Source organism: Cherax quadricarinatus, chromosome 15 (assembly GCF_038502225.1).
Source record: "Cherax quadricarinatus isolate ZL_2023a chromosome 15, ASM3850222v1, whole genome shotgun sequence".
Taxonomy (NCBI): domain Eukaryota; kingdom Metazoa; phylum Arthropoda; class Malacostraca; order Decapoda; family Parastacidae; genus Cherax; species Cherax quadricarinatus.
In genome coordinates, this window is record NC_091306.1 from 7698522 (window position 1) to 7724302 (window position 25781).

The 25781-nt window shown below is 43.3% G+C and overlaps 1 protein-coding gene across 2 annotated transcripts in view; it reads left to right on the top strand.

Moving 5' to 3' along the window:
* The window catches only part of LOC128692111 (uncharacterized), a 50409-nt gene extending 30154 nt beyond the window's left edge, over positions 1-20255 (top strand). For both annotated transcript variants that reach the window (XM_053781110.2, XM_053781111.2), the window contains one exon: positions 16626-20255. In XM_053781110.2, the coding sequence (XP_053637085.2) occupies positions 16626-16828 (203 nt within the window). In that variant the 3' untranslated portion in view covers positions 16829-20255. The remainder of the gene's footprint in view (positions 1-16625) is intronic.
* Positions 20256-25781: the final 5526 nt, after the last annotated feature.

The window sequence follows — 25781 nt, forward strand, 5'->3', positions numbered from 1 at the left end:
ATGGTAAGGAAGGAATGAGAGAGGGAGGGGTGGAAAGGAAGAGGAAGGAATGAGAGGGGAAGGAGTGGAAGGAAATTAAGGAATCCTAGATGGAGGAAAGTAAAGAGGGAGGAGAGGACATAAAAGGAAGGAATTGAGGACTCACCCATTCAGTGCAAAAGGGGACAATATGGCATTGAAGGAGTGATTAAAAAACTGAAAACAGAAATTGAGAAGGACGGAGAAAAGAAAGATTTAGCGAAGAGAAGAACGACGTTAAATATCGCGAGGTGAAACTAATCTAGCATTTAATGTCAGGTTATCACTATCAATTTCGAAAATTTCCTTCAGCCGATATATAAAAGTATAAGAAAGGAGGAACACTGCACACCAGCCTGAGTGTGTTAAGAAACCATTGTGGTGTTTACACTTATTGTTGTGGTGTTATACTCAGTGGTGTGGGGCTATACTCATTATAGTATTTATGCTTATTGTTGTGGTGTCTGTGGTAAGAGTTGTGACGTCTGTTTATTGTTGTGGTATTTATACGGTATTGCAGTGTCTATACTCAGTGTTATGGCTAACTAGTTCTATATTTGGATCTTAAAAGTGTTCAATCATTTCGTAAATAATAATCTTATCACGTAGTACTTGTTTAGTTGATATGAAGAGATAAAGGTATAATCTCAAGATTTCAGATACTGTATCACTATCAGTGAAGTGATATGCGTATGTCAAAAAATGTGTAATTTCTCGACAGTGCACTTGCCCTGTCTTTGACCACACTTCATGTGGCCGAGTTTTCTTTGCGACCCCAACTGCCAAATGAGTAGCAGTGGTAACACTCCGCACTCTACTTCCGGAGGCCTCCCATGGACCAGGCTCGTCTGGTGTTTGTTTGCCTTATCAACCAGGCTGTTGCTGCTGGTGGCCCGCTAACCCAGTTAATAAATATATTACACACAAGTTGGAGGAACTGTCCTACACGGGCTGAAAGGACTGGACAGTCAACACAGGCTGGTGGGACTGTCCTACACAGGCTGGAAGGACTGGACAGTTAACACAGGCTGGTGATACTGTCCTACACAGGCTGGAAGGAATGGACAGTTAACACAGGCTGGTGGGACTGTCCTACACAGGCTGGAAGGACTAGACAGTCAACACAGGCTGGAAGGACTGGACAGTCAACGCAGGCTGGAAGGACTGAACAGTCAACACAGGCTGGAAGGAGTGGACAGATAACACAGGCTGGAGGGACTGGAAGACAACACAAGCTGGAGGGATTGGAAGACAACACAGGCTGGAGGGACTGGAAGACAACACAAGCTGGAGGGATTGGAAGACAACACAGGCTGGAGGGATTGGAAGACAACACAGGCTGGAGGGATTGGAAGACAACACAGGCTGGAGGGACTGGAAGACAACACAGAGCTTTGATGTAATATTAAATACAAATTTATCCGCCTTTAATCCACTGCCAAGAGTTCTGTCTTGGTCAGATATTTTCAACACGTTATATCCCTTTTTGTACACTTCTTAAAAAGATCATTAATGGTGTCCATTATCAACAAGTTGATGAATAAGACGTGTGTAACACTCGAGTATATTTATGTATCTTATGTATCTTTTTTGCCGATAAAGATAGACTTGTGTTGTACATGTCATATCTATCCACTTATAACGTCCAGGATGGGACCTCCAAGTACTCTGGTGGTGTTGGTTTCTTGGTCTCATCCGGGGAGACCATCCAGTAACATGTCCGTATTCTGCCCACCACCTCCATCTCGCTTAGGTTTTTTATACAACACTTACTGTGAGAAGCGGACACTCAGTACAGACTGTGAGAAGCGGACACTCAGTACAGGCCCTTACGTCATGACGTGCTCACTGACGTCACCGCCATGGACACACGCTAATAATAATAATAATTTTAATAATAATAATAGTAATAATAATAATAATCTCATAAAAAGTAGTACAAGTGGTACACATATTTCTCAAGCATTCACATAGTGTTTCGCTAAGACGTGTACGAACATTTCGCCCGCGCAGCAAGCTTTATCAGTCGAACGCAAGCGATTAAAAATACTGAAGACAGTGGATGTGGAGAGAGATTACCTCGTTACTTCTACTTTCTTGACTATTGTAATCTACCAGGCTGTGGTTGATATGCGAGCAGCCAGCAAGCCGTCAACAGCAACAACCTGGTTGACCAGACAAGCCTGGTCCAGGGCCCAACTGAGAAACTATCGAAACTCAAAGGTATGTATATCATAGGTAGTCACATATATTTTCGACTGAGGAAGCCTGCTCCGCAGACGATAGAGTTAAGAAAGAGGCGGAGGTGTGATATGTGTCGGGGAATATTTGAATTGTTGCTCTAGAAACGATATAAAGGCAGAAGGAACGCAAACGTAGTCTGTATGGCTGCAGTTTCTCGATGGGCGTGAAAAGTTAATCTTGGACGTGGTTTAAAGAACAGGCCGCCCTAACTAGACAGTCACCGCCGTAAACTTCTACGGGGCGAAACTGTTAAGACATCGAGATACGAAAATGTAGTTTTAATGGGGGATTTTAACTTGAACCGGATTGATTGGAATAGACTGGAAATTTAAAGTCGATCGACTTTCTAGAAATAATCCAGGATTTTTTTTTTAAGCAGTTTGTAACAGAGCCAATTAGATGACAAAACGTGCCTGACCTTGTTCTGACATACAAGGAATCTTTGATAAATTAATCTTGAGGTTCATGAAGTACTTAGCGGAAGTGATCACAAATCACAGACAAACTTAAATGTTGCATCACTGTTTTATTTATAAACTTGTTGGCTTTCTAAACGATTTATACAAAAAATCACAAGGTTTCAACATCTCATGGAGTTACCTAAGTTAAATGCCAGATCAGCCTGGTTGATCAAACAAGCACCAAATAAGCCTGGCCCAGGACCGAGCTGCGGGAGTAGGAAAATTCTCAGTAGCCTTGAAAAGTATACCAGTCTGGTTAGCAGTAATTTAAAGTCAAGACAACAGTGCATAAGTGTAGGCAATGAAGTTGCAATAATGCTTGGCTTAATATTAAGAAGTATAAATAATAGCAGTCCTCAGGTTACACTTCAGCTTTATATATCCTTGGTAAAATCTCATTAGATTATGCTGCGCAGTTCTATTCTTATTACAGAATAAGCATAAATGCAGTGGAAAACATACAGAGAAGGATGACTTAAGTTAATCACGTGTACCAGATAAGCTGAGAGCACCGAATTTCCACTCTTTGGAAAGGCATAAAATTAGAGGAGCTATGGTTGAAGTTTACCAGTGGAAACCCTGAATAAATAACGGGGATATGGATTCTAGGTAGTTAAGTGACAAATGCGATCATGGCGTAATAGCCCATAAAATACGTGCTAAAGGAATAACTGGGAAAGTGGGGAGATGGATCTTCAACTTCCTAACAAATCGAACACAAAGAGTAGTGGTCAACAGAGTTAAATCGGAGGCTGCCATAGTGAAGAGCTCTGTTCCACAAGGCACAGTACTCGCCCCCATCTTATTCCTTATCCTCATATCAGACATAAACAGAGATATACACCACAGCACCGTATCATCCTTTGCGGATGATACTAGGATCTGCATGAGGCTGTCATCTGCTGAGGACGCGGTTAACCTCCAAGAAGATATAAACAAAGTTTTCCAGTGGGCAACGGTAAACAATATGATGTTCAATGAGGACAAATTCCAACTACTCCGTTATGGAAAACTGGAGGAGATAATAACTAGAACAGAGTATACTACTGACTCCGGCCATACAATAGAGCGGAAAAATAATGTAAGGGACCTGGGAGTAGTAATGTCTGAGGATCTCACTTTCAAGGATTACAACAGTGCCATGATCGCACGTGCAAAGAAAATGATAGGATGGATAATGAGAACTTTCAAAACGAGAGATGCCAAGCCCATGATGATCCTTTTCAAATCACTTGTTCTCTCTAGGCTGGAATACTGTACATTAACATCTCCATACAAAGCAGGTGAATTCGCAGATCTAGAGAGTGTACAGAGATCCTTTACTGCACGTATAAGTTCTGTCAAGCACCTTAACTACTGGGAACGCTTGGAAGCACTTGACTTGTACTCGTTGGAACGCAGGAGGGAGAGATATATCATAATCTACACTTGGAAAATCTTGGAAGGAATGGTCCCAAATCTGCACACAGAAATCACTCCCTACGAAAGTAAAAGACTGGGCAGGCGATGCAAAATGCCGCCAATAAAAAGTAGGGGCGCCATTGGTACACTAAGGGGAAACACCATAAGTGTCCGGGGCCCAAAACTGTTCAACAGCCTCCCATCAAGCATTAGGGGAATTACCAATAAACCCCTGGCTGCCTTCAAGAGAGAGCTGGACAGATACCTATAGTCGGTGCCGGATCAGCCGGGCTGTGGCTCGTACGTCGGACTGCGTGCGGCCAGCAGTAACAGCCTAGTTGATCAGGCCCTGATCCATCGGGAGGCCTGGTCATGGACCGGGCCGCGGGGGCGTTGATCCCCGGAATAACCTCCAGATACTCCAGATACTCCTCCAGAAGTGTAGATTTAGAAATAAAGGAAAACAATGATTTGACAGTAGAGTTGTGGACAAATGAAAAACTCCCGCTCAGCATCTCGGAAGCGAGAGCTTCAAGAATAGGTTGGACGGGTACGTAAGTGGGTGGGTGAGAGTTGGACCGGCCTAGCATGGGCCAGTAGGCCTGCTGCTGTATTCCGTTATGTGCTGCACTTGTGTCCGACCAGCTTGTCGGTGCTGTATACCATTTGTGATACAGTATTTCGGACTGACCGACGTCACCGTCACTCCTCTCACTTGTTTTATCACCTCTTACCAAATTATTTCGGATACTTGATGGCGTAAACAAGGGGACGTAGCTCTGACGTCATGGGAGCGGGGAGAATAGTGACGCTGTTGGACTTCCAGTAAGGGGATGGGCCCGTCAATGACGTCACTTTCCTGCCGGAGATGTTGGTGACATCATACAGGCTTCGTCGTGGCAGTTTAGCAAGCAGTTGCTCACCGCCTGGTGAGGTGCCATGTGGGTCCGTAGGGATTATTCACGCTCTTTGATACGCTGGGGTGTAGATAAAGGAGTTGTTGGTTGCCTTGACACTACGAGTATCACCGTATGACTGGTTGCCTTGACACTCCCAGAATGCCTAAGTTTACAATGCTCTTAATATACACTCATATTCTCACTACATCAGATTCAGCTTTACGTTTCTGAGTTTCAAGTGGGAGGGAGGGAGGCCCCTTGATGCTTGTGGATCGAATCTGCTTGCTTCCGTTGCTCCAAACGTTGCACAACTCTAATGTTGATCCCCAGAATTCCCTCCAAGTAGATTCCAGGTAGTTGAACACAGAGGAGGCAGCAGATGCATTGGATATGTAGAGACGATGGAGCAGGGACTGATCACCTTAAAACTACGACTTCGAAGGTGATGGATTGCTTATAACGTCTTTGCACCTCCACTGCTTTTGGTGTCTCCTGCATCCGACCGAAGAAGCCTATCGTGTGGTCGAAATTTTTCGGAATAAAGATTCCTAAGTGTGGCACATGTCTTAAAAAAAAAATATGGTGACAGCAGCAGTAGAGAGGTAAATATAATATGATCAGTCTGTCAGCCTTGAGAAAGTATTTGTGGAGTAGTCAGTCCCTGGGTCTACAGAAGTGTTCAGTTTCAAAGTCTTGAACATGAATGTAATAATAATAATAATAATAATAATAATAATAATTATAATAATAAATTCAGGGTGTTTCAGAAAGATGGGCCCAATTTCAGAGCAGTTTGCTTTGAAATTGGGGTCCATTTTTTTATACACCCTGTATATTTACTACTGGGTATAGTGAGACTATCTTGCGTGTACCACCAATAAATATCTTATTCTGTTTGTAAGAGCAAAGGTCAAGGAATAGTCTCAGAGAGAAGGGAGGAGGGGGATTGGGGGGGGGGTAGAGCAGATGGTGACGATTCATTGCAAGCCTCGAGAGGCAACAATGAAGGTCTTTGTAAGACAGCATGAGGCAAGACCTTTGTTGAGTGGCTCTTGCAAGACCTCGCCGCCAGATACGGCCGACTTGAATGTTGGGAAAGACGTATAAGCAGAAATTGGCGTCAAATTTTATATAAACTGTTGCTGACTTGTAAGACATGTTGACCAAGCGTCACGTGGGTTTGGGCTGGCAGGGTCGGGGGGAGTGAAAGAGGGCAGGCAGGGTGGAGGGAGGGGAGAGGAAGGGAGAGTGGAGAGTTTGGGAAATGGGTCACCTCCTCACCTACAAATTTTCGTGCATCTAGTGTTAATAATAATAATAATAATAATAATAATAATAATAATGTGTGTACTGTTTTAGGAGTACTTTCTGTACCATCTAAATATCTACTGTATATTGACATGCATATCTCTCTCTCTCTCTCTCTCTCTCTCTCTCTCTCTCTCTCTCTCTCTCTCTCTCTCTCTCTCTCTCTCTCTCTCTCTCTCTCTCTCTCTCTCTCTTTCCGCTACTCCTACTCAGTTCGGTAGCAGTAGATAGTGGAATGATGTGGGTGGCATCCAGGGAGAGGACGTAAGAACCGGAGTGGAAATACGCCTCACTGTTTGGCTTTCTTGAGTTATCCTGGGTTATTAACCCTCCCCAAGTTAGTGATATAAATATGGCATATTTGTCGGCGGCACAGTGGAGGTTGTAACCTGGCCAGAGGAAGTTGGAAGAGTGTTGACCATATACTGCCAACCTGTAACATTGCCACTCTCCTACCACGAACGATGTCGTGGATAACGCATCCGGGCACCTTTTTATGGTTGTAACACGTCCAGGCATCTAACTAGGGTTGTAACACGTCCGGGCACCTTGTTATGGTTGTAACACATCAAGGCACCTAACTATGGTTGTAACACATCCAGGCACCTAACCATGGTTGTAATACATCCAGGCATCTAACCATGGTTGTAACATCCAGGCACCTAACTATGGTTGTAACACATCCAGGCACCTAACCATGGTTGTAACACATCCAGGCACCTATGGCTGTAACACATCCAGGCACCTAACCATGGTTGTAGCACATCCAGGCATCTAACCATGGTTGTAACACATCCAGGCACCGCTATGGTTGTAACAAGTCCAGGCACCTTGGTATGGTTGTAACACGTCCGGGCACCTAGCTATGGTTGTAACACGTCCAGGCACCTTGTTATGATTGTAACACGTCCGGGCACTTAGCTATGGTTATAACACGTCCAAGTACCTAACCCTGGTTGTAACATCCAGGCACCTAGCTATGATTGTAATACGTCCAGGCACCTAGCTATGGTTGTAACACATCCAGGCACCTAGCTATGGTTGTAACACATCCATGCACCTAGCTATGGTTGTAACAAGTCCAGGTACGTAGCCATGGTAATAACGCCTCCAGGCACGGAGCCGTGGACACTAAATCCTGCATTGACGTGGGCCTCACATCCCTCGCGAGATTCATCAATTATACACCTCATCTCATTAGACTTGAGCGTGAAGTAATTATCCCCATCAACGCCTGTTACAGGTAGCACATCAGTAGCTGAAGACGGTGCCAGGGTACCGAGTACCTACCTGGAGGATGTTTTCGAGGATCAACGCTCCCGTGGCCCGGTCCCAGACCAGACCTCCTGATGGATCATGGCCTGATCGATCAGGCTGTTACTGCTGACCTTAAATAGCCCAACACAAAAACCACAGCCTGATTGTCAGGAATTAACTTGAGGCATTTACCAAGTTCCCTCTTAAGGGAATGAGTCTGGTTGTCATGGCTATGTGAGCCTGCGGGCTGCGAGCACCAACAGCCTAGTTGACCACGCAAGCACCAGACAAGCCTAGCCTAGGGCTGGCAAGTTATACAGGTGTATCATAGGCATAACATGACAGTTATAACCAGATCAGGCCTCCCTGTTGTTGGCCTGATCGAGGAGGCCGTTGGTGCCAGTCGCACGCACTATTTTGCTTGCTATAGTCACCTTATTTTAAGAAGGAATGCCTTGGTGTTTAAGGGCCCTTGATTTAAGGAATTGTATCTACCCACCCATTGGATTGAGAAGGACCTGCCTAGTATGGGCCAGTAGGCCTGCTGCAGTGTTCTACCTTTATGTTCTAATGCATCGGTCTTTGCCCCTCTTGTAATAGGATTTAAAGAGCTATGTGACCCAGTCGGATTTAGGGCTTTCTTATAAATATAATTTTTAAAGAGCCGACCCAACGTTTTTCGTAGGAGGTCGATGACTAGGCCAGCGAGCTTACGCTCCGTGGATGTGGGTTAACGAATGCCCTGAGTCGGGCAGAAGTAGAGTGAGGAAGTGCCAGGGAGGTCGTGGAAGGGTGCCAGGAGGGTGCCAACACTGCAGTTCGTTCTGACGACACAGAATAAACAAGCAGCTATCAGCCCCGTGACGTCATGTGCCCTGGTGGTGGAGGCCAGCATTAACAGCGTAAACATTGTATATATATATATATATATATATATATATATATATATATATATATATATATATATATATATATATATATATATATATATAAACGCTGATCTCTGGCTGAAGGAGACTCGAACCTACGAACCTTAGGACAAGGTACGCAGTGCTTTACCAATCTACCCACACTGGACAATACCTTGGCGTGTAGCATGCGCTACACGTTTGATCCAAGGCAGCCAGCGAATTCCTTGCATTGTTCAAATCTCTAGTAAGGCTGATGCATGCAGGGGATGAGATGAAAAGCTGTAAGCCTTCTCCCTGAAAGCTGGCTGCCTTGGATCAAACGTGTAGCGCATGCTACACGCCAAGGTATTGTCCAGTGTGGGTAGATTGGTAAAGGACTGCGTACCTTGTCCTAAGGTTCGTAGGTTCGAGTCTCCTTCAGCCAGAGATCAGTGTTTGTGTATATTTCGCATGCTCTCGCGAATTCCTTATACACACACACACACACACACACACACACACACACACACACACACACACACACACACACACACACACACACACACATATATAAATATATATATATATATATATATATATATATATATATATATATATATATATATACATATATATTTTTTTTTTTTTTTTTTTTTATTATCACACCGGCCGTTTCCCACCAAGGCAGGGTGGCCCGAAAAAGAAAAACTTTCACCATCATTCACTCCATCACTGTCTTGCCAGAAGGGTGCTTTACACTACAGTTTTTAAACTGCAACATTAACACCCCTCCTTCAGAGTGCAGGCACTGTACTTCCCATCTCCAGGACTCAAGTCCGGCCTGCCGGTTTCCCTGAATCCCTTCATAAATGTTACTTTGCTCACACTCCAACAGCACGTCAAGTATTAAAAACCATTTGTCTCCATTCACTCCTATCAAACACGCTCACGCATGCCTGCTGGAAGTCCAAGCCCCTCGCACACAAAACCTCCTTTACCCCCTCCCTCCAACCCTTCCTAGGCCGACCCCTACCCCGCCTTCCTTCCACTACAGACTGATACACTCTTGAAGTCATTCTGTTTCGCTCCATTCTCTCTACATGTCCGAACCACCTCAACAACCCTTCCTCAGCCCTCTGGACAACAGTTTTGGTAATCCCGCACCTCCTCCTAACTTCCAAACTACGAATTCTCTGCATTATATTCACACCACACATTGCCCTCAGACATGACATCTCCACTGCCTCCAGCCTTCTCCTCGCTGCAACATTCATCACCCACGCTTCACACCCATATAAGAGCGTTGGTAAAACTATACTCTCATACATTCCCCTCTTTGCCTCCAAGGACAAAGTTCTTTGTCTCCACAGACTCCTAAGTGCACCACTCACTCTTTTTCCCTCATCAATTCTATGATTCACCTCATCTTTCATAGACCCATCTGCTGACACGTCCACTCCCAAATATCTGAATACGTTCACCTCCTCCATACTCTCTCCCTCCAATCTGATATTCAATCTTTCATCACCTAATCTTTTTGTTATCCTCATAACCTTACTCTTTCCTGTATTCACCTTTAATTTTCTTCTTTTGCACACCCTACCAAATTCATCCACCAATCTCTGCAACTTCTCTTCAGAATCTCCCAAGAGCACAGTGTCATCAGCAAAGAGCAGCTGTGACAACTCCCACTTTGTGTGTGATTCTTTATCTTTTAACTCCACGCCTCTTGCCAAGACCCTCGCATTTACTTCTCTTACAACCCCATCTATAAATATATTAAACAACCACGGTGACATCACACATCCTTGTCTAAGGCCTACTTTTACTGGGAAAAAATTTCCCTCTTTCCTACATACTCTAACTTGAGCCTCACTATCCTCGTAAAAACTCTTCACTGCTTTCAGTAACCTACCTCCTACACCATACACTTGCAACATCTGCCACATTGCCCCCCTATCCACCCTGTCATACGCCTTTTCCAAATCCATAAATGCCACAAAGACCTCTTTAGCCTTATCTAAATACTGTTCACTTATATGTTTCACTGTAAACACCTGGTCCACACACCCCCTACCTTTCCTAAAGCCTCCTTGTTCATCTGCTATCCTATTCTCCGTCTTACTCTTAATTCTTTCAATTATAACTCTACCATACACTTTACCAGGTACACTCAACAGACTTATCCCCCTATAATTTTTGCACTCTCTTTTATCCCCTTTGCCTTTATACAAAGGAACTATGCATGCTCTCTGCCAATCCCTAGGTACCTTACCCTCTTCCATACATTTATTAAATAATTGCACCAACCACTCCAAAACTATATCCCCACCTGCTTTTAACATTTCTATCTTTATCCCATCAATCCCGGCTGCCTTACCCCCTTTCATTTTACCTACTGCCTCACGAACTTCCCCCACACTCACAACTGGCTCTTCCTCACTCCTACAAGATGTTATTCCTCCTTGCCCTATACACGAAATCACAGCTTCCCTATCTTCATCAACATTTAACAATTCCTCAAAATATTCCTTCCATCTTCCCAATACCTCTAACTCTCCATTTAATAACTCTCCTCTCCTATTTTTAACTGACAAATCCATTTGTTCTCTAGGCTTTCTTAACTTGTTAATCTCACTCCAAAACTTTTTCTTATTTTCAACAAAATTTGTTGATAACATCTCACCCACTCTCTCATTTGCTCTCTTTTTACATTGCTTCACCACTCTCTTTACTTCTCTCTTTTTCTCCATATACTCTTCCCTCCTTGCATCACTTCTACTTTGTAAAAACTTCTCATATGCTAACTTTTTCTCCCTTACTACTCTCTTTACATCATCATTCCACCAATCGCTCCTCTTCCCTCCTGCACCCACTTTCCTGTAACCACAAACTTCTGCTGAACACTCTAACACTACATTTTTAAACCTACCCCATACCTCTTCGACCCCATTGCCTATGCTCTCATTAGCCCATCTATCCTCCAATAGCTGTTTATATCTTACCCTAACTGCCTCCTCTTTTAGTTTATAAACCTTCACCTCTCTCTTCCCTGATGCTTCTATTCTCCTTGTATCCCATCTACCTTTTACTCTCAGTGTAGCTACAACTAGAAAGTGATCTGATATATCTGTGGCCCCTCTATAAACATGTACATCCTGAAGTCTACTCAACAGTCTTTTATCTACCAATACATAATCCAACAAACTACTGTCATTTCGCCCTACATCATATCGTGTATACTTATTTATCCTCTTTTTCTTAAAATATGTATTACCTATAACTAAACCCCTTTCTATACAAAGTTCAATCAAAGGGCTCCCATTATCATTTACACCTGGCACCCCAAACTTACCTACCACACCCTCTCTAAAAGTTTCTCCTACTTTAGCATTCAAGTCCCCTACCACAATTACTCTCTCACTTGGTTCAAAGGCTCCTATACATTCACTTAACATCTCCCAAAATCTCTCTCTCTCCTCTGCATTCCTCTCTTCTCCAGGTGCATACACGCTTATTATGACCCACTTCTCGCATCCAACCTTTACTTTAATCCACATAATTCTTGAATTTACACATTCATATTCTCTTTTCTCCTTCCATAACTGATCATTTAACATTACTGCTACCCCTTCCTTTGCTCTAACTCTCTCAGATACTCCAGATTTAATCCCATTTATTTCCCCCCACTGAAACTCTCCTACCCCCTTCAGCTTTGTTTCGCTTAGGGCCAGGACATCCAACTTCTTTTCATTCATAACATCAGCAATCATCTGTTTCTTGTCATCCGCACTACATCCACGCACATTTAAGCAACCCAGTTTTATAAAGTTTTTCTTCTTCTCTTTTTTAGTAATTGTATACAGGAGAAGGGGTTACTAGCCCATTGCTCCCGGCATTTTAGTCGCCTCATACGACACGCATGGCTTACGGAGGAAAGATTCTTTTCCACTTCCCCATGGACAATAGAAGAAATAAAAAAGAACAAGAGCTATTTAGAAAAAGGAGAAAAACCTAGATGTATGTATATATATATATGCATGTGCGTGTCTGTGAAGTGTGACCAAAGTGTAAGTAGGAGTAGCAAGATATCCCTGTTATCTTAGCGTGTTTATGAGACAGAAAAAGAAACCAGCAATCCTACCATCATGCAAAACAGTTACAGGTTTTTGTTTCACAGTCATCTGGCAGGACGGTAGTACTTCCCTGGGTGGTTGCTGTCTACCAACCTACTACCTACATATATATATATATATATATATATATATATATATGTATATATATATATGTATATATATATATATATATGTATATATATATGTATATATATATATGTATATATATATATATATATATATATATATATATATATATATATATATATATATATATATATATATATATATATATATATGTATATATATATGTATATATATATATATATATATATGTATATATATATATATATGTATATATATATATATATATATATATCGTAAATACGATATAAAGCAATAATAACACGATATACAACCGAATAAATGGTTTAAAACAATAAATGAAGTATAAAACAACACAAACACTGTAAAACCAAATAAACACGATATGCAGCAACATAAACGTATAAAACGACAATTATTGTAAAAATCAGCATAGACACGATATAAAACAGGAAAAAACGGTATAAAATTGCCAGAAATCAGTAAAGCTGGCTCACAAAAACTAAGAGGTGAGCTAGGATCCGCCCAGCTAAGGGACATGAATGGCTGCCGAATGAATTATGTAGTGATGTCTGTGGGGGCCAAGCCAAGCTTAATATACACGAATGCAAATAACTTGTCAGTCTTGAGACGGTGAAAGATGGAACTTAATAAGTTCCTCGAAAACCGGTAACAGATAGATTAATTTTTTTAAATACGTTAGGAATTTCGTGAGCAATCACATAGGATCGAAAGTGTGAAATCTCATTTTGCATGATGTTAGTTATGGTGACTGTGGTGAGTGGTGAGGCTGGGTTGAGTGAGTGACTCCACACTTCGCCAGAAGTGAACGTGACTGACACACTGCAACTGGGAAGGCCAACCACTAACTTGCTGATGAAGTCTTGTACTGAGTTCGTGGTATGTATGTCTAGCTGCGGTCAGCAGTGTGTGCTGTGTGTGTTTAATTCAGTATGTTGTATGTTCGGCTGAGAAAGTTGTGTGTTCTGTTGAGTGGGTGTAGTCGCGGTCCTCTGCCTATACTGTTTCTCTGCTATACTGGTTTCTCTGTCTTTTGGTCTTGTATGGTTTAGATCTTTTGAGCAATTCTTAATTCAAGGATAGTCTAGTATCAAATATCTGGACTTTTAGTTTCTGGACATGTTATCATAGGCCAAGGGCTCCATGCTGATGCTGCTGCATATTCAACATTGGATTGACACATTCATTGGTCACCAGCTTCAATAGCCTGGTTGACCAGGAAAGCCTGGCCTAGGGCTGGGCTGCAGGAGTAGGAAAAACTCGAAACCCATCAAATGTATATCAATGGGCGTGGAGGGGAAAATCATATGTTACATTCATTTTTCATTTTGTATCCTACAGCAAGTGTCGAAGTATTTGGGCTGTTATGTACTACTATGTGGTGGTATATTCACTTTCATTGTGAAAAGCGCTGCCCAGTAAACTTACCCCAGGGGGGAGGGAAATGTAAAAATCCTACAACCTGAGTAACGCTGAAACTCCTAAATCGTAAATGTGTTCTCGGTAACTGGCGCCTCTAAGGTCACATCACCATTGTAGACAGCTAGATGTCAGTAGCACAAGACCTTTGCTTACGTGGGGTAAGAGCGGCACACACTAGTGTTCTCTTTTGTGTGTTTACAGAGGCCAACTTTTACATTTATCTCATACGGGGGGAATGTGATGTGGAGAGAAAAAACACGTCCTGTACACAAAGATCTTCTTGGAGGTCAGTGAGCTGGGCGAGAACACCAAATGTTATTGTTCTCAAGGTGGGACAGCAGCCTCGCACGGCGGCCTTGTTTGGTTTGGCGCACTAGAGAAAACTCATGTGTCTTATTAAGGTTGCTGGAGCAGGGTTGCGTCTGGCCCAGCACACTGATGATCCTACCCTGAACGTGAGGTGAGGAAGGGAAAGGTGCGGGAGAGGAGGGAGAAAGGGAAGAGCTTCGGGGTAGGGAAGAGTATAAGAGGAAGGATGCGGGAGGAGAGATTGGAAAGAGAGGGCTGCGGGATGGGAGATCTAGAAGAGGACGGGTTCTGGATAGGGGAGAGGGGAGTCAGAGAGGGTCGCTGATACGTTGGGCAGAACCGTGGGCCAAAGATTGGTCCCCTCTTGTGATTTAAGCTTTGTCTGCTAGAGCTGTTGTTGCCTGAACTCTTAGGCCTCCTTTTGGGATGGAAGTCTGCAAAGGATTCTTTGCTGATTCACCGGAGAGCCCTTTGAAAAAAACAAATATTAGGGATTTCTGGCGAGCATGACATTCATTAGTGGTAACGGCGTGGAACAAGGACTGGAGACTGAAGACTGGCTTGTGGATGGACACCGTAGATACACTTGCCTTGTATGTGTGAATTTTCCCACATGTGTGGGTGCTGTGGCAGCTGTCTACATCCTGCTGGGGAAAGTTCCCACAGCTAACTGCCTGAGCCTCCCGTCCTTCCTTGCTTGCAGTCTGCACCATGACGGAGGACGCCAGCCTTAATAACACACACACACACACACACACACACACACACACACACACACACACACACACACACACACACACACACACACACAAATAAATATATATATCGTGCCGAATAAGTAAAACTGGTCAATTAGCAAGAACTCGTTTAAAATTAAATCCTTTCTAAAATTTTCTCTTATGCTTTTAAAGATGTACATTTTTTCATTTATGTTAATGTAAAAATTAATATTTTTGTACAAAAAGAATCTTCGAGAACTTACCTAACCTTATTATAACAAGCACAATTAAATTTAGCATAATCCAGTTAAATATATTTTAGATAAGTTTACAGTAATTTAATAAAAAACAAACACGGTGAAATATATTTTTTTCGTTAGGTTCAGAATGATTTTTGCTAAATTATTGCATACATAAATTTTCGCTTGCCTTATTCGAGAAAAAGAGCATTGCCATTTAAGCCAAAATCGCAAGTTATACCTATTCAGCACGACATATAAAGTAGCCACTTTATTACACCATTCTAGTGCTGGTTAGGGCTCCCCTTTGCCCCCCAGAACAGCCTGAATTCTTCATGGCATGGATTCACCAAGGTGCTGAAAACCTTTAAAAGATTCTGGTCCATGGTGATATGATAGCATCATCAAGTTGCTACAGATTTGTGGTCTACGCATTCATAATGCTAATCTCTCGTTCCACCACATCGTAAAATTTTACGCCAAATTCTGAGCCTACCATCTTCGTGTCGCAGTACAAATCGCGATTCCTCATTCCAGGTGACTTTCAGTCTTCATTTGTTCAGTTTGGGTGAGCCTGTGCCCACAGTAGCCTCAGTTTCCTGTTCTTAAGTAACAGGCGTGGAATCTGGTATGCTCTTCTGCTGTACCCATCCACTTCAAGGATTGACATGTTGTGCATTCAGAGATGCAACGTGTGGTTATTTGCGTTACTGTCGCCTTCCTATCAGGTCGAACCAGTCTGCTTTTTCTCCTGTGACGCATATCATTATTAAATAACGCGTTTTCGTACAAAACTGCCGCTCACTGGATTTTATTTTCCACATCATTCTCTGTAAACTCTGTTGTGCAAGAATGATTACCTCATCTTTTGTATATAGTCCTACTGTCTTCAAGTTATGTCCTGGAATTTGTATTGATAAAGCCACTGGTTGGCGAAACGTCTACAATAAAGATACCCAGATGTTGCACATGTGTCTTATTTTCACTCTGTAAACTCTAAAGACTGTGTGAAAATCTCAGGAAATCAGCAGTTTCTGAAATACTCAACCCACCTCGTCTGGTACCAGCAATCATTACACGGTCCAAGTCACTTAGATATAATCTTGTTGCAGCTTTTTTATTCGAAGTTAAGAAGCACTATTTTTTTCAGTTACATATTTTTAGAGTATTGGAAATGGCTTTCATGCATTTTAAACAAGTTTTTTCTTCTTCCACAGATACGCTTAACCTGAGTGGTGGCAGCTGGAAAGAGACCTCGACGCCGCTACCCTCTTCCATGACTTCCTCCTCCAACAGCAGCAATAGTGGCATCCACAGCTCCTCCCTCCTGCAGGGGGCGGCCCACACCTCCTCCCTCCTGCCAGGGGCAGCCCACGCCCACCACTACCTCCCGCAGCCCTTATGGAACTTGGCCTATTAAGGGCGCTACGCTTACCGAGCACCGGGGCCGCAGCCACAGGGGCCTGGGTATTCCACCTGACGAGGTCGCTGACAGGGACACCTTGACAAATGTTAACAGAAAACTTGGACGACGTAAAGTCTGGAGCGGAAGACGAGTGACGGACAAAGGGACAAGACAGTTCACTAGGAAGTTGGGAAGAATGAGACTGACGGCTTGCTTGCTGCAGTGACTGGACCGGCCATCTCCTTCCCTCTCCCCAGTCCTTTCTTTCCCCTCCTGATGTTTGACCATCATACTTTGGGACCTCTAGAATGCACTCAAAAGACCATTTCTCAATTAGTTTTTTTTTTTTTTTGTGCCTCCTGGTAGAGCCGAGCCTCTTAAGAGGTCTTTTCTATTGACTGTTTCCTCACTTCGATATCCTACCATGCCCTTACAGAAGGGATACTTCCCAAAGAAGTCTTCAGGCGACTTATACCTCAGCCTTCCTCCTGTCCTTGTTCCCCTCTGCAACCTCCCAAGTGCCCCCTACCCGCGGCCCCAACGTGCACTCTCAGAACCAACACTGTGCTGTGATATGCCGTGCTGGCCTACGGAGCCTCGTCGCCATCGTCAGTCCTCGTCGTGGTCATCGTCATCATCAGTGTCGTCGCCAATCATTAGCATAGCAGCGAGACGACTTAACGTGAAAGATGGCGGCCAAAAGAAAAAGGCGAATCTCCTCGTCGTCTGGTCGCTAAATCCGTCTTAGTCACTTGTGCATTTTTTTTTTAAGTGGTCGAGTTGTGTTGTGCTGCACACACAGCCGGGCGACTCCTCAACCTTCTCTTCCTTCAGTCGTTGTCGTCGTCGTGTTCGAGTTGTCATCGTAGTGTATAGTAGTCTTGGTAGTGTCAGCCAGTCATCACGGAGAGAGGAGTCATCGCTGTGAGTTATCAGTCTTTATTCTCCTCTGCTGGTCACTTGTTGCAGCGACCTGCTCTAGCGAACATCTCCCCTCTCTCTCTCTCGTTATCATCATCCTACGCTAAATATCTCATGGTGTAATTTTAAGTGTGGAGACTTATGGGTGTGCTTACGTACGGGAAAATTTATAATGTAATAAATAATAAATAAATAACACAGGGGTTAGTTAAGTCAGTGAGTGTTGTCTACCCACTTTGTTAGTTGCTAAAAAAATACTACTACTCTTATTCCAGTCACTCCATCCTATGGTAATATTACGCTCTTTTTTCTACACCCGCCCCTATGGAACATATTCAGGACCGGCACTCGGGGACCAGTAACACTTCCAGGGGCTGTAATGCATTACTCGGCTCAGTTTTGGATCACAGTGGCTCAAATGGTTCCTGTTGATTAAGAAAGACTATGCTCCTAAGTGCCGTTCCGGATACGAACCAGAAGTCTCGCACAAACGATGCTTCAAACATCAATGTACTAAGCTTGTCGGCATTAATTAGTGTTTTTGTAAAACTGAGTAGGATTTTTTTTAATAATAATAATACATAATAAGGTAGAAAAGTGAAAGTAAGACAAGTGTTAGGAGTAGACTAAGTGTTAATTTAGCTCTTCTTGGAAAATTAATAAAAATACGCTTATTAGAACCCATAAACTATTGTTTTTGGTCATTAACTCACGTCATTCATTAAGATTACATTTAGGTTGTATATTTAGTCTTAGCTATTAAGTTATACTAATTTTGTTATTTTATTTATAGAACACATCACGTTTCAAGTCTGTCAATATTCTCTTCCTTGAGTCATTTAATTTTTTTACACCATTATCAAGATATGTAAAAAAAATCAGTACAATCCAGTTGTGTCATTCATACTTAATTTCAAATGTACACCAGTATGATTTGTGCATTTAAAGAAAATGCATCATCCGCTTCATCTAACGTAGTGATACATTGTATCAATGTCTTAACAATTTATGGCTTACCGAGTCATTGTCAGTGAAAAGATATGTTAGTCGTGGCATTGTAGCTGTACGTAAGGATCGAGTCATTGTAGTGCATTCATTGAGGGAGCTCATAATCAGGGGAAAAAATGTTGTGATTTTTGTCTCCTGCGCCCGCTGGCTGCTTCATATTGAGGCAGCTTCTGGGCCTTGAGAGCCAGGCTGCTGGGAATCCTTCGTCAGGTCTTCGTCATGTACGAGGATAAAGATCCTCGTCATGTAAAAGACTAGGAAGGTTCTCCCGGTAGGTGGTCTTAGAGTTCCTCATTATGTACAGGACTTTACAGTCAAACATGTGTAATTAAAAAAAAAAAAGCTCTCAAATGGTGTAGGTAAATTTGGAGTTCATGCATGTTTTTTGTTTTACTGTTTTGAGCCAAGAAAATCTCATTATTTTTAATTTTAAGACCTGTGGGCTTTGAAATAGACATCATGTGGGAGCTTTCACATAATTCATAATGCGTGAAACTGTAAACTCCTAAATTCCTCATGCGTGGAGCTTGGAAGTTCCAAGCTGGAGTCTTGCTGTAACCGGTGGTGATGGCGCCAGTAGCTTTGACGAGAACTTGTGTCTTCTTTGACTCATGGAATGTATGTTTTAATATTTAAGATTCAAGGAATAATCCGGGTTCGTAGTCGTCTCAGGTGGACAGACGCTGAACGTGGACTCCTTCGGCAGGATCAGTAACATGTAGTGGTGCCCTACAGAGCCAGAAGCCCTCGGGCCATGGCCGCCTTTGGTCTTTTATAGCTTCCGGGCGCCATCGTAACCGTTCCATTGTAATTTTTGTCCTTGAACAGATGCCAAGATGCTACAGGCACGTTGAAAAATGTTACCTCCACTTTTCTGTCGTGTAAACTTTCTTGAGATTAAAAGACTCACAAGCAACTTGAGTATTTTATTCATGTGTGATTCAGAAAGTTCGGGCTTGTATCTTTAGGGAAACATGTAAAAGTTCAAGTTTAGTCAGTGGTGTCTGCCTTTGAGTTTTAATAAATTTGATGCCATGTAAAGAGAATTTTCAAAATGTGAGTTTCAAGAAAAAATAAGTTGTTTTTAATTCTCTTAGTCTCAAGTGGCTTGTGAGGTCATTTCAGTGGATTCTTGTGGCGCACTTGGTGTGTGAAGGTGTCAACTCTGCGTGCAATAAGTCTTTCAAAATGTTACGACTGCAACAACATGTACTGGTTGCAAGGCAGCTTATGTTGATTAGGCTTCTTTCAGACTCAGACCTATTTTTGTGATGCTAACTTTAGCTTTGGTGTACATATGTACAAAATGTACAAATGTACATAAAGGAGCCTAGTTTGTTTGGAAACAAATTGTATCTGTGATTCATTTTGGTGCGTTGGAGACAGGTGCATCTTAGCTTGTAAATATTCATACTTGTATATTTAATGTGTACAGGAAAGTAATTTTGCACTTGTGCGTGGATTTTAACGTGTAAAACTTGTGATATGTGAAAATAAAACTAAAAGGCATTTAGTGACATCTTTTTCTCTCCTCAAATTCATCCTAGTTTTAAGGGACCGTGTTGCTGGAAGGTCTCTTGATGCCGGTGAGAGGGGGGGACGGGGTCCTTGATCTTGAAAAGTGGACCTGTGCTTCCCTTCTTTGGGTCGAACCTGTATACCTCCTCAGTACTCCAGGCGCTATATGACCCATACAGGTTTAGCGCTCCCCTCTCTCCCAATGAATTATACAATGAAAAATGCAATGAAGAGGCTGGCCATCGTCTGCTTGACGATGGTCTCTTGATCCAAGAACCTGGAGCTACTCCTTTTTTCTCGGATCAAACTTAACCCCCCCTCCCATGAAAGCGACAAGACTCTTAACGTGTTTATCTCTTGATCCCAGAAACAGGAGGTATCCTCCCCTTTCTCAGATCAAACCTGTTTGTCTCATTTCCCCAGGTGTTGTATGACCCTACTGGTTTAGCGCTTCCCAGTTATAAATATAAAGTCTGAGCTTAACACGAGGAGGGTCATTATAATAAAAAATGAAGCGCTAGACCTACAAGGGTCAAACATCACGGGAGGTCATAAGCAAAATAAGAAAAGTGTGTCAACATGTGGGGTCCAAGCCTCTTCAACATGTTAGCAACCGAAATAAAATAAATATTGCGGGAACAAAGGTAAAAGTTTTCAAGAGGACATTCAAGGCGCTTTCATCCAAGGCTCTTGATCCAAGGAGCATTAGAATGTAGGTGAAGAGGAGAAATACAGCAGGCCTGCTGGCCCATTCTAGGCAGTTCCAACTCACACTCACGCATGTACTTGTCCAACTTTTAAAGCTACCCAAAGTTCTCGCTTTAAATGATGCTACTCATCACCTAAGAGCATAAGAATGGAGGAACACTGCAGAAGGCCTACTGGCCCAAACCTACCCAAGAATTTATTCCCGTACCCACGACACCAATCAAACCCAGCCCCTCCCACTCACATATCTGTCCAATCTCTCGGACAAATATATGGCTCTATAAGACCCCTACGGGTTAAACGCCTCTGCATGACCCCTACGGGTTAAACGCCTCTGCATGGTCCCTACGGGTTAAACACCTCTCCATGATCTCTACGGGTTAAACGCCTTTGTATGACCCCTACGGGTTAAACGTCTCTGTATGACCCCTACGGGTTAAAAGTTTCTATGACCCCTATGGGTTAAACGTCTCTATGACCCCTACGGGTTAAACGTCTCTGTATGAGCTCTACGGGTTAAACGCCTCTGCATGGCCCCTACGGGTTAAACGCCTTTGTATGACCCCTACGGGTTAAACGTCTCTGTATGACCCCTACGGGTTAAACGCCTCTGTATGACCCCTACGGGTTAAACGCCTCTGTATGGCCCCTATGGGTTAAATACCTTTGTATGACCCCTACGGGTTAAACGCTTCTGTATGACCCCTGCGGGTTAAACGCCTTTAAATTTTCACAGTAAATGCAGGCGTCGGTGAAGGGCTCTTGATCCAAAGACCTGGACCTGACCTCCCTTTCCTTGGATCGAACCTGAGGGTCTTCCATTATCGAGGCACTATAACCCCTAAGGTTTTAGCGCTTCCCAAATAATACCAATAAATAACTGAAGTCTTATGAGTAGTACCGAATGATGCCTATGAAGGGACTCTTGATCAGAGGAAGTGGAGCCGCCCCTATTCCTCGGATCAAACCCAAATACTTCCCGAGTCTCAGGCGCTGTATGACCTACGGATTTAGCGCTTCCTCGCATTTTGTTGCCTTGAAAAGTGTATCCATTAACACGGAGACAAACCAAATTATAAACCAACACTGGACAACGTTTCGCCCCAATCGTGGCGTGAGGATGGTCCATAACGGACCGAAACGTCATTCAGGAATCATGGCTAATTCGTGGGTCACGAATTGTTTTAGTCACGTTACTGTGACTCTTATTATTCACGGTAATGAGTTGTGTACTGAAGCAGAGTAGTTGTCATCAGAGTACTGCTTGACCTGTGATGCTGCAACACTTATAGTGTACTACCAAGACCTGTGATGCTTCAACACTTGTAGTGTACTACCAAGACCTGTGATGCTGCAACACTTGTAGTGTACTACCAAGACCTGTAATGTAGCAAGACCTGTGATGCTGCAACACTTGTAGTGTACTACCAAGACCTGTAATGTAGCAAGACCTGTGATGCTGCAACACTTATAGTGTACTACCAAGACCTGTAATGTAGCAAGACCTGTGATGCTGCAACACTTGTAGCGCACTACCAAGACCTGTAATGTAGCAAGACCTGTGATGCTGCAACACCTGTAGTGTACTACCAAGACCTGTAATGTAGCAAGACCTGTGATGCTGCAACACTTGTAGCGTACTACCAAGACCTGTAATGTAGCAAGACCTGTCATGCTGCAACACTTGCAGTGTACTACCAAGACCTGTAATGCAGCAAGACCTGTAATGTATCGAGATACATTACGTAGCAAAGCTACAAGAAAAATCTTACGCTGTAAAAACTGAGAAAGACACCAGCGGTGGCCACAGTTTCACTTTATAACATTCCGCGGACACCTACAAGATTAGTTGGTAGACAGCAGCCATTCAGGGAGGTACTACCTTCCTCTCTTCTCCGAAACGGAAGCCTTTATTAAGTTTTGAACCTTTACAGGATGTGATAAATGGTTTAAAAAAACGACAAGCTGGAGATTGAGACACCACTAGTGTATCAGCAGTGGTAGAGATGACACTTCCGTTAATTTATTATAATGGGTCGCTGGATCATCACCCCACGACGGTCTCATAAATAGCCAATGAAGGTTTACGGGTCTACGAACAACTGTGAGAGTGAAAGATACAGCTAAGTATAGGCTAAATATAATAATAGCTTTTAATATACTTGGCATCCTGCAAAGTGAAGATTGAGACACTTATGCAACATATGGGAATCTTTATTGAGGAAACGTTTCGCCACACAGTGGCTTCATCAATCCAATATAAAGCAGGAAGGTGTAAGGAGAGGAGGAGATTGAGGGACTGATTGCCTCAGTCTCATCTCCTTACACCTTTCTGCTTTACATTGGACTGATGAAGCCAATGTGCGGCGAAACGTTTCCTCAATAATGATTCCCAGATGTTGCATAAGTGTCTCAATCTTCACTTTGCAGGATGCCAAGTATATTAAAAGCTATTATTATATTTAGCCTATACTTAGCTGTATCTTTCACTCTCACAGTTGTTCGTAGACCCGTAAACCTTCATTGGCTATTTATGAGACCGTCGTGAGGTGATGATCCAGCGACCCATTATAATAAATTAACGGAAGTGTCATCTCTACCACTGCTGATACACTAGTGGTGTTTCACAACAGGGGAGCAGCGCCCCAGGGGTAAACATTTTTCCCTTTTTTTTCTCTCAGTCACTTCACCACGCCCCGCCACTCAGACCAGCCCCACTGCAGTTAACTAGAGTGGGGCAAGTGGCGAGGGGGCATCCATGTCTGGGTTGTGATAAATGCCACAGTGATTAAGTTAAACTGTGGCAGATCTCCAGAGTGGAATGTGAGGTGGGGAGATGTGGTGACGTGTTGTACTAACCACCTGTCGACATATCGTTTAAAATAAATGATTGAGCATTTCTTTACATGAAGCTGAAATGCCTGTATATTTTTTATCACACACACACACACACACACACACATAGCCTAGCAAGTGACGTAGTGGAGGCAGGAACCATACATAGCTTTAAGATGAAGTATGATAAAGCTCATGGAGCAGGGAGAGAAAGGACCTAGTAGCACTCAGTGAAGAGGCGGGGCCAGGAGCTGAGTCTCAACCCCTGCAACCACAATTAAGTGAGTACATTTAGGTGAGTACACATGTATATATCACAGTTACTCATTCCTGGAGAGACCTGGAGAGAGTTTCGGGGGTCAATGCCCCCGCGGCCCGGTCTGTGACCAGGCCTGTCTTGTCTTGTCACTGTCTTGTCAGAAGTGTGTAGGCATTATAGTTCAGATGACACTATGAACTGCAGCATTCCCACCCGTCCTTCAGATTGCAGGTATTGTACTCGCCACCTTCAGGACTCAAGTCTGGCTAACAGGTTTCTCCGTATAAGTTCATAAATGTTACCTTGCTCACACTCCAACGGCACCTCAAGTCAATAAAACGACTTGCCTCCACTCCTAACACGCTCACACAAGCCTGGAGGTTACCTGGAGGTTATTCCGGGGATCAACGCCCCCGTGGCCCGGTCCATGACCAGGCCTCCCGATGGATCAGGGCCTGATCAACTAGGCTGTTACTGCTGGCCGCACGCAGTCCAACGTACGAGCCACAGCCCGGCTGATCCGGCACTGACTTTAGGTATCTGTCCAGCTCTCTCTTGAAGGCAGCCAGGGGTTTATTGGCAATTCCCCTAATGCTTGATGGGAGGCTGTTGAACAGTCTTAGGCCCCGCACACTTATGGTGTTTTCCCTTAGTGTACCAATGGCGCCCCTACTTTTTATTGGGGGCATTTTGCATCGCCTGCCCAGTCTTTTATTTTCGTAGGGAGTGATTTATGTGTGCAGATTTGGGACCATTCCTTCCAAGATTTTCCAAGTGTAGATTATGACATATCTCTCCCTCCTGCGTTCCAACGAGTACAAGTCAAGTGCTTCCAAGCGTTCCCAGTAGTTAAGGTGATTGACAGAACTTATACGTGCAGTAAAGGATCTCTGTACACTCTCTAGATCTGCGATTTCACCTGCTTTGAACGGAGATGTTAATGTACAGCAGTATTCCAGCCTAGAGAGAACAAGTGATTTGAAAAGGATCATCATTGGCTTGGTATCTCTCGTTTTGAACGTTCTCATTATCCATCCTATCATTTTCTTTGCACGTGCGATCGTGGCACTGTTGTGATCCTCGAAAGTGAGATCCTCAGACATTACTACTCCCAGGTCCCTTACATTATTTTTCCGCTCTATTGTATGGCCAGAGTCTGTAGTATACTCTGTTCTAGTTATTATCTCCTCAAGTTTTCCATAACGGAGTAGTTGGAATTTGTCCTCATTGAACATCATATTGTTTACCGTTGCCCACTGGAAAACTTTGTTTATATCTTCTTGGAGGTTAACCGCGTCCTCAGCAGATGACAGCCTCATGCAGATCCTAGTATCATCCGCAAAGGATGATACGGTGCTGTGATGTATATCTCTGTCTATGTCTGATATGAGGATAAGGAATAAGATGGGGGCGAGTACTGTGCCATGTGGAACAGAGCTCTTCACTATGGCAGCCTCCGATTTAACTCTGTTGACCACTACTCTTTGTGTTCGATTTGTTAGGAAGTTGAAGATCCATCTCCCCACTTTCCCAGTTATTCCTTTAGCACGTATTTTATGGGCTATTACATCATGATCGCATTTGTCAAACGCTTTTGCAAAGTCTTTGTATATTACATCTGCATTCTGATTTTCTTCCAGTGCATCCAAGGCCACATCATAGTGATCCAGTAGTTGTGAGAGGCAGGAGCGACGTGCCCTGAACCCATGTTGCTCTGGA